The sequence below is a fragment of the Zingiber officinale genome, chromosome 6A (assembly GCF_018446385.1).
Source record: "Zingiber officinale cultivar Zhangliang chromosome 6A, Zo_v1.1, whole genome shotgun sequence".
NCBI classification, from domain to species: domain Eukaryota; kingdom Viridiplantae; phylum Streptophyta; class Magnoliopsida; order Zingiberales; family Zingiberaceae; genus Zingiber; species Zingiber officinale.
In genome coordinates, this window is record NC_055997.1 from 89,321,169 (window position 1) to 89,331,467 (window position 10,299).

Below are 10,299 nucleotides of genomic sequence, written 5' to 3' on the forward strand. Positions count from 1 at the left end.
GTCCCAAGGCGGCTTTCGGATGAGCGACCGGAAGAAGTCCCTGTCCACGAGCCCCTGGGTGAAGGCGTTCATCATGGTCTCCGAGGAGATTGAGGGGATGTCCATGGCCACCTGGTTGAAGCGTTGGATATATGCCCGGAGGGACTCTCTGGGACCTTGCTTCATGGAGAATAGGTTGACGCTCGTCTTTTGGTAGCACCTGCTGCTAGCAAAATGATGTAGGAAGGTCGTTCGGAAGTCTTTGAAGCTTTGGATGGACCCATCCGTCAACCTTCTGAACCATCGTTGTGTCGAGCCAGAGAGTGTGGTGAGGAAGACTCGGCATTTGACTCCCTCTGTATACTGATAAAGAGTAGCAGCGTTATCGAACTTACCAAGATGGTCGTCCGGGTCGGTCGACCCGTTATATTCTCCAATTGTCAAGGGAGCGTAGTGCCTTGGCAGCGGATCTTGTAAGATTGCCTCGGAGAACTGGCGGTTGATCCGCTCGGGCGACGAATCAGCTCGGGGCGCCTTGCCTTTCCTTGCGTCCCGCACGGGTGCTTCATCTGAAGAAAAGTCCCTTCCTTGATTGGCTTGAGTAATCTCAGAGGGTGTTTGAAACAAGGCCCGGTGGAATGGAATAGGCACGGGTGGAGCCTCCCCGTGAGTGTCGGTCGACCCTTTATTCTGCCCCCAGATGGACAATTGCTCCGGTTGGTCTTCATGGGTCGCTCGACCTCCCAAGGCCGATGTTGCTTGTTGAGCCAGCCGATCGGCCAGTGCTCTTTGCTGGTGGTGCTCGACTAATTTTGCCACTCTCGAATGTACAAGTGTGTCGAGCTCCTCTTGAGTGAGCGTCACCATGTGAAGTCGTCCAGCTTCTTCCATCCTCTCGGCTCTGATGCAGGTGCATTCCCACAAACGGCGCCAAATTCGATCATGTCAGAGAGTCGAGGTGACGGACGCTAGGGATGTGACGCTCCTGTTGACCACGCGTGGACCTCTGTTGAGACTAGCCTGCAAGCACAAAAGCGTCAGTGCCGAGCCAGGGAGTGGTTCCCCGCCGATGACCCTCCGACGCTCAAGTCAGATCTCCGGCGAAAGCAGCAAGCAAGCAAAGAAACGAAAGTGGCAGTGTAATTGTAGCTACAGTAGAATAAACATACCTTCATCGAAGCTTGGGGTCATTTATATAGGGCTCCCAGGGTGCGTGTGCACGCTCCTCGAGGCATCCATGCATCTCAAAGCTTTCCCTGATAGGACCTATCAGAAAAGTGTACCTGACATCATACCTCAACAACCCGAGCATATCCAGACAAGACAATGGAAGCTTCTGTCGTACGATTCTCTGTCTGATCATGTCGTCGACCATGCTGTCTGTCTACGACACGGGTCTCGAGGAGGATATAAGTCGATCCTGCCCTTGTCTGCTAGTGGGCCGAGTGGGTGGGCCGCTCGGCTAATTTTGTTGTTTGGGCCGAGCGGGGAGGCCGCTCGGCTACTTCCGCTGTCTGGGTCGAGCGGGTCGGCCGCTCGGCTACTTCCACTGTCTAGGCTTGCTGGGTCGTGTTTCCGTTTCGTTGGCTATGATATGATCTTTGACCGATCGGGATGTCCGCCTGACACATGTCCCGCCGGTCGACGCCTGCCTTGGTGATACTGGGCCTTTGAGCGTCGGAAGCTCGGTGCGAGACCGAGCTGTGGTAACATCAGACCAGCCATTTCTTAGTCCGATCGGTTGATGGGATCGCCCGATCAGACGCTAGCCTAGGGGCGTTGATCGTCTTGACTTTGACCTTCCATGTGACGTTGACATCCAGCGGAGCGGAGCCCGACCTTATCACCGGATTACTCCTGTTAAATTTTGATCCCCAAGTAGTACAATTATTATCCCACTTATTTATCAATTGAGCCCGACCAATAAATGAGCTACACGTGATACTCATTTCATTTTTGTTTTTCTTTTTTGAAATCAACTAATTATTTCAGATAGCGTAATGACAAAATAATTAGCATTTTTAGATTCCATGCAATTCAACTAATAGTAAGGCAGAGGAGATTTGTATACCAAAATTTTGACAGCTTACAATCCAACAAGATCATCATGATTCATCGTCTGATCTTTCTTGACAGAGTCACAAATTTATCAATTACTTAATGGTCAATTAGCATCGGCCGCTGGCGGCGGCGGCGGTGTCAGCAGCAGGCTCTCTATCCACGCCTCGGTGTCCGCCATCATCTCGGGGCTGAGCCGGACCATTAGCACGCAGAACTCCCGCTCGTTGAGCGCGCCGTCGCCGTCCATGTCCCCCTCCCTCACCATCGCCTCCGCCTCCGCCGCCGTCATACCTTCCACTCCCAGCGCCGCTGCTGCGTTCCGCCTCAGGCTCGCCGGCGTAATCAGACTGCTCTTCGCCTCCGCCAGCAGCCGGAACCCCGCGCACAGCTCCCGCATAAACTGCTCCTCCTCCATCCGCTCTGCCATCACCGGCAGCAGGTCCTCGTATTCCTCCTCCGCCGCCGCCGTCGCCTCCCCTCTCGCCTTTCCCTCCTCCGCCATGTTCGACCGCTCGGCTGGCAGTTCAATCTCGATCGAATTGGTATTTAATTGTGGGGTGATGGAACAGTTTCTGCGAAGGTGTGTGGCGGACGGTGTTCGTCGCGCGGCTTCCGAGAAGCTTCCTCGAGCGTGTTCTGAGACAGGTTCAATCGGGAATATTAAAGAGAGCTGGCAGAGAATGATCGTCAACGAATGCGTCCGCGTCCGGTTAATTTATTCCAACCAATTATTTTTATGTTCTCCGGCTTACTTGTTTAATCTTGTATTTTATATATATAATTAGAAGTTGACTGTGCTCGTATTCTGAGTAGAGAGACCTGGCACCGCAACAAGCCTGCCAGTAAAAGAAGAATAAAGGGAGAAGAAAATATCAATAACCGGAAGCAGACATTTGACACTAAAATTAGAAAGGGAGTAGAGGATGACAATGAATCGTGAACTCTAATTATATTACATATGATCGTCTCCGGAATATGAGTCAGACAAACTGTCGAATGAGATGATGAAAATGTTGATTATGATGTTCCAGAGAGGGGTATGCTACTTCTATATTGACCAAGTCTTCAGAAGTCCTCTGGTCAATGCTACCTGCACCAGCAACCGGGTCCCCCCCGGTCCCTGGTACCCCGAGGCTCAAGGCGGATCCAACGAACATATAAGTAACAAACTAATACTGAAATAATAAAATAAATGGAGAGTGAGTACGATAACGTACCCTGGCCCAAGGGCACCTTCGGATGGGACGCTGCTCGAGTTGTCATGACCCGGAAGAGTATATGAATGCACCGGACGAGGAGCTGCAGGTCCGGAGATAATAACTGCACGCAGATCGAGATAAAATACCGACACACGGACTGAGAAGTACTAGTGGCACGTAGGCCGAGACATGAGATTGACATATAGGTCGGGACATGAAATCGACACATAAATCAAGACATGACACACAACCAATCCAAAACATAGCACAGACAGAGCACGATCAAATCAGAGCCCCCTGGCAGTGAGAGCTCAGAGGCTGAAACACATAGGAAGCGGAACATAGTTAGATCGTCTACAGCGACGGCAGCAGCCGAATCTGTGCGGGAGGCGTTGGGACTGAATCGGTGCAGGGAACTGCTGTAATGGACGTGGGGGAAAAGGAAAGCAGCGCTCGGACACACGGATGCGATGACAATTGCTATAGGCTACTCGAGCGGCTGCGGAGCTAGCAGTCGGCAACAAGGGCGGTTGACGGGTAGTGACGACATTCTAGAGGGCGTCGGAGGCCTGAGCTAAGAGCGGCGACGTGCACTAAAGGGAGGAGGAGAGGCTGCTCACGGTGGCATAAAGAGGAAACAACGACGTTTTTGGCGGGGTCACAAGGCAGGCATGAGACGGAGAGACCTGCTGGCATCAAGAGAGGGAAAACAGGGGAGGCTTGCCGACGGCGAAGGCAAGGGAGAAGCTGATGATGAAGGCGGCGTCTCCTTCCCTGTGGCGGCGGCGAGAGCATCCGGCGAGGCGGCGCTAAACGGGGATGGTTGCGTGTGTCTCGTGGCTGTGGTGGCGGCTGGAGGAAGAAAGGGAGAGTAGTCGAGGGTGGTGGCGAGAGGGAGAAGAAGCCCTTCCCTTGTTCCTGTTGGCGGCGGAAGCAGGAAACCACGAAGCAGCAAAGCCCCCCCCCCCCCGGGAACCCCCGAACCCCTTGCTACAGTGGCTCCTTTTCCCCTTTAAAGCCTTACCCTGCGAAAAGACTGAAATGCCCTCTCCCCCCCTAATTTCTTCTCTACCCCTCAACCTATATATGTTGGTTAGTCCTAGGAAAATCGTACCGGTTCCACTATACAAAAATTTTGTACAAGTGTCGAACCTTTCCTTAAATAACCTATTGTGTTCTTTAGAAGTTAAATTAGGAATCGCAGACGGAATTTAACATCATTGATTCCAAATTTAACTTATCTGTTCTTAATGGTTTAGATTTGAATCACAAGCGGAACTTAACACTATTGATTCAAATCCACCTATGTTATTAATTCCATTAAATATTAATTTCTAAAATTGGCTTCCAGAACTGCATGGCGAGGCACATGACCTTCTTGGATATGGGAGCAACCACCACCGCCTAGACAAAGCCTTTTAAGGAAAGCTAATATTTAATTTCCTTAAATAACTCTAGGTTTAACCAAAAAAGAACAATCGAATCACAAATTTGAAAAATAAAATAAAAGAAACACAAATTCGAAACAAATCCAAAAACTCTAGAATCATATGCCTCTTGTATTTGGTATTTCCAAAAATAACTATACAAAGAAAACTAGTATGATGCGGAAAATAATTACTAGTTATACCTTTCTTTGTAAGCAAATAACCTCTTGATCTTCTACCGTATTCCTCTTCTAACCTCGGACGTTGTGTGGGCAACGATCTTCAACCATGGTTCTGAGACTCCCATAAGAAGTTATGGTCGTGTGCCAAGTGACATGAACATTGATGTTGGTCTTGTAAATCCAATACTATCGTGGTGCTGTTTTTTCAAGAACAACACCGCGTTGGTATTAGTCTTGTAAAACAAGCACCAATATGGCCTTGGATTTTTATCACAAAGCATGGTGTTGGTTTCCAAGGATCAGCACCAAGGTGGTGCTGATCTTCTCATACCAGCACCATAATATACAAAAAGATTCAAATAGTTTGGACAAAAGCTAAGAAGGTCTAAAAAGAGTAAATGGGGGCATATTTGGACTCCTGTGAGTCATGTGAACCTACAGGACTTGGAATGGATCCGATCGAGTTCCTCTAGGTCCGTCAATAGATTTTGATCAAAATTCATTGATTGACCCAAGGGGTTTAAATTTCTAAATTTTTTGTATGGGATGGAAGGGGTGAGTGTCTAGTTTTTATTTTTTATTTTTAAGCTTAGTTTTAAAAATTATTTTTTAAGCTTAATGTTTAAATAAAAATTATTTTTATGCTTAGTTTTAAACAAAATATTTTTTGGTGTTCAAACAAAAATTACTTTTAAGCAATCTTTTAAGCTTAATGTTTAATAAAAATTATTTTTTGAGCTTAATGTTTAAACAAAAATTAGTTTTAAAACTTAGTGTTTAAACAAAAATCATACTTTTAAAGCTTAGTGTTTAAACAAAGTTTTTTTAAAAAATATTTAAACAAAATAATGTTTAAAGATAAGTATTTTTATAAAAATTTTACTTTAACTAAGTTTTCTATAAAAAATTTTATGTACTTCACTCAGTTTTTATCTACATCTTTTAAAACTAAAGTACTTAGTTAAATTTTAATTCTTTAATTATTTTAAACTTTTGGTAAGTCATTTTTCAAAGCTAAGTCATTTTAAAACCTTCTCTCTATTTGTTTTTGATGTATGACAAAAGGGGAGGAAAAAGTGAATAAGTGATTAAGGGGGAGACGCAACTTGTGTATAAGTGATTAAGGGGGAGACACAACTTGCAACTTGTTGTCATTTAAATATTTTTAAATGCACTTGATTTCTTGAATTTTGATGTTATATCTTTTTAACTATGATTTTATCAAATTATGGTTTACTTAACTTTGAATTTTGTTGTTATAATAAAAAAGGGAGAGATTGTTGGTGCTGGAAGCATCCGACGATCGAATTTGAGTTTTGATAATGGCAAAGAGTTCAAAGTTAAGGTTATTTGTGATCTAACGAGTTTGAATGAGATTGCAGGAAAATCCTAAGTGTACTTGGACAAAAGTCCTAGCTGTGGTTGGCAGGTGGAAAATCCTAGGGGACGATAACCCTAGGTCCTAGGGGTGGTAACCCTAGGTAGAAAGTCTTGATGGGTCGAAGGATTCGAGCAAAAACCCTAGAGTCGAGGACTCTGGGTTGAAATCCTGGTATCGCGAACCGTGTGGAAGACTGGATGGGTCGTGGATCGAACGTCCAACAGAAAGTCCTGGAGATTCGGACGCTAAGCAAAAGTCCAGTTGGTTTGGATGATCAATCTGGCAAACAAGTAAACTTTCCTGAGTGGAGTAAGTGATGACGCGTTCCCCGGTGAGGGAACAGTAGACGTCGGTTTGATCTAGAGTTTCCGGACATGAAATCCGAAGTCAGAACCGGACAGTCCGGAGACTGTCAAAATAACTTTCTATTTATTCTATTTTATTGTACTAATCTTGTTTTGTAGGGTATACTTTTTTTGTAAGCTAACATGCCTTGCAGGACGGAAATCACACAAGAAAAGCCTCGGATGAACAGTCCCGAGGCACCCTCCATGGAGCTTGGAGGCGGCTCGGATGTCCTAGTCGACAACCTCATAGCAAGGCGCGAGGGCACCCTCCATGGAGCTTGAGGGCGCCCTGGACGCTGGATGGAGGGCACCCTCCATGGAGTGTGGAGGCGCCCTCGGGCAGATAAGCAGTGAACGTTGCGGAGCTTATCAACACGGCTGACTCGGCGGGCTGAGGGCCCCTCCATGAAGGTTGGAGGGGCCCTCAATAGGCTACTTACGGCTGGTTCGAGCAGCAACTGAGGATATCAAGAATCTGGAAATCCTTCTTCCGTGTGCTGCTAACAAGACGATTCGACGAAGTTCTAACTCTACTCCGATGACTAGAAGCTTGCAATTTCAGATTTCCTTGTTGTCGGTATAACATTTGATAGTGCTTTAATTTGTATTATTTTGTAATATTTCCGAATCGATAGTGATTGCCCAAAGTAAATACTCAACGAGTGTGGGCCTTGGAGTAGGAGTTGCCACAGGCTCCGAACCAAGTAAATCCTTGGTGTTCGTGTGTTGTTTTATTTTTCCGCTACGTGTTTTACTCTAACGAACGAATTAGGCACAAGCACTATTCACCCCCCCTCTAGTGCTTTCGATCCTACAAGTCATCCAACTTCCTCCATCTTCATGTCTCGGATGCACGTGAGATTCCCACAAACGCCACCAAATATAATTCTATCCGAAAGCTGAGAAGACGGTTGGCTGGGAACGTGATTCTACTATTAACGAGATGAAGACTCCAAACTGTCCTGCAAAACAAGGAGCAAGAATCTGGCAATCCTTCTTCCATGTGCTGCTAACAAGACGATCCGACAAAGTTCTAACTCTACTCCGATGACTAAAAGCTTGCAATTTCAGATTTCCTTGTTGTCGGTATAACATTTGATAGTGTTTTAATTTGTATTATTTTGTAATATTTCCGAATTGATAGTGATTGCCCAAAGTAAACACTCAATGAGTCTGGACCTTGGAGTAGGAGTTGTCACAGGCTCCGAACTAAGTAAATCCTTGGCGTTCGTGTGTTGTTTTATTTTTCCGCTGCGTGTTTTACTCTAACGAACGAATTAGACACAAGCCTATCCCCCCCTCTAGTGCTTTCGATCCTACAAGTCGTCCAACTTCCTCCATCTTCATGTCTCGGATGCAGGTGAGATTCCCACAAACGTCACCAAATATAATTCTATCCGAAAGCTGAGAAGACGGTTGGCTGGGAACGTGATTCTGCTATTGACGAGATGAAGACTCCGAACTGTCCTGCAACACAAGGTGCAAGAATCTGGCAATCCTTCTTCCGGGTGCTGCTAACAAGACGATCCGACGAAGTTCTAACTCTACTCCGATGACTAGAAGCTTGCAATTTCAGATTTCCTTGTTGTCGGTATAACATTTGATAGTGCTTTAATTTGTATTATTTTGTAATATTTCCGAATTGATAGTGATTGTCCAAAGTAAACACTCAACGAGTGTGGACCTTGGAGTAGGAGTTGCCACAGGCTCCGAACCAAGTAAATCCTTGGTGTTCGTGTGTTGTTTTATTTTTCGCTGCGTGTTTTACTCTAACGAACGAATTAGACACAAGCACTATTCACCCCCCCCTCTAGTGCTTTCGATCCTACAAGTCGTCCAGCTTCCTCCATCTTCACGTCTCAGATGCAGATGAGATTCCCACAAACGTCACCAAATATAATTCTATCCGAAAGCTGAGAAGACAGCTGGCTGGGAACATGATTCTGCTATTGACGAGATGAAGACTCCGAACTGTCCTGCAACACAAGGAGCATTAGTGCCAGGTCAGGGAAGGGATCCTCAATGTTGACCCTCCAACGCTCAAGTCAGTACTCAAGAGAAGAATAGTGGGAGCAAATAGTAGCGAAGAGCGTGTAGAATAATGGAGCATTGCATACTTTCGCATGTAGATGGAGACCCCCTTTTATAGTGTCACTGTAGCGCCTATGCATGCATCCCAAAATATTTGCACTTTTTCCAAAGCTTTCCTAAGAAAAGACAAGTCGAAAAGTATCTCTCACACCTTTCCTTAAGCGATCACATAAATCTCTGTAATGTGATAGGCTAAAAGCTTTTAAAGTAGATTTGCCTGCAAGACATTCTCTATTGTCGGTGGCACAAACTTCCAAAAGAATTTGGCAACGTGGGCCCATGAGCTAATCGATAGCCACTCAGCCGGTGGATCGCCAACTCAGCCTTACGGGATGCGGTCAGATGATCGTTCTTCACTCGGCCCATCGTTTTATCGTGAAGTCATATGTCTGATCGACCCCTGGATCCGATCGCATGGGCGGTAGGCCGAGCGAAACCTTGTCTACTCGTTGGGAACGATGGCTGATCAACTGAGTCAAAATAGGAGGTCTGTTCGAGTGGGATGCCCGAGCTAGCACTCACGCCAGCCAGCTTAGATGCATCATTAATATTGCTAATATCTTTGACTTCTTGATTTTGATCGTCACTTCAGTCGATTTTCTCCATTTAGACTTGTTCTTAGGAGTCCATTTTTATCATCGTATAAAGATTGATCATCCTTAAGATTAATTAGTATAAGTTAGATAGATGGCGCCAACTAAAAAAAAAAAGAAAAAGGAAAAAAAAAATAACAAAAGTTAAATGCGAGAAAAACAAAGGATACCAGTAACACAGGAAAGATTGAGAGGAACACTACTATCGGCATGGATCCGTACCTCTTCTGCTTGAACCAGAAGAAGCGTTCGGATTGTTAGAGGTGCACAGTGTAAGGAGAGACGTGGCTTCCGTCCAATTTTAGATGGGTAAAAAAAGCTAAAAAAAAAAAACAAAGTAATCTGCTGATGGATTCAAGAATCTATCCATCCATTATTTGATTAGAAGTAAACAACAAAAAGAATAACTAATTCGTCCTTCTAACGAAATAAACAATAGAAAATTTTCTTTACGAACAACTTTTCTTAATTTTTAAATCCATCCTCCAAGTAAACAGTGCAGGGGGGAGAATTCCTTCACTTCCGCTTCTATTCAATGAAACCCTATCGTTTAGAGACGGCTGGAGCAGTTCCACGAATTATCGCCGGAGATGACGTTCATCATGGCCAGGACCTCCAGCTCCCGTACGGATTATTCTCAACTCCTGCGTCCATGACGGCCGCCGTGTCGGCAACCGGCTCGGTCTCATCGACGACGTCATGCATGCTTGCCCTTATTGAGTTACGTACAAGCTGCTATAACTCCAAAAAACTACATGCGTCCCAGACATAATTAAGATCATCTAAATTCTGAGAAACAAATAGTTGAAGAGCAAAATAAAAGATTGCCAATGTAGTTGTACGTAGCTGTCAATGAAACAATACAATACATACAGTAGCTAATCAATCCTGCATCAGTAAAGTATCATGCAGTAATATTAATGCAGTTAGATTTCAGAGACAATTAAAGATGGCAAAGAACATCTCTAGATGGAGGACTTAATATTGCAGAATACCAAGAGAAATCAATTTCTCTCACCACTTTAATCCAAAAAGAGAG

General features: G+C 45.2%; 1 protein-coding gene across 1 annotated transcript; it reads right to left on the reverse strand.

The window, feature by feature from the left end:
- Window positions 1–2,021: 2,021 nt before the first annotated feature.
- On the reverse strand, window positions 2,022–2,594 carry LOC121994169 (calcium-binding protein KIC-like). The gene has a single exon (XM_042548300.1). It carries the CDS (start codon window positions 2,540–2,542, stop codon window positions 2,144–2,146), a length of 399 nt encoding a protein of 132 aa, XP_042404234.1. The 5' UTR covers window positions 2,543–2,594; the 3' UTR covers window positions 2,022–2,143.
- Window positions 2,595–10,299: the final 7,705 nt, after the last annotated feature.

What these genes read in the sequence shown, in the direction of transcription:
- LOC121994169 (XM_042548300.1), bottom strand. Translation starts at nt 2,542, where the DNA reads ATGGCGGAGGAGGGAAAGGCGAGAGGGGAGGCGACGGCGGCGGCGGAG.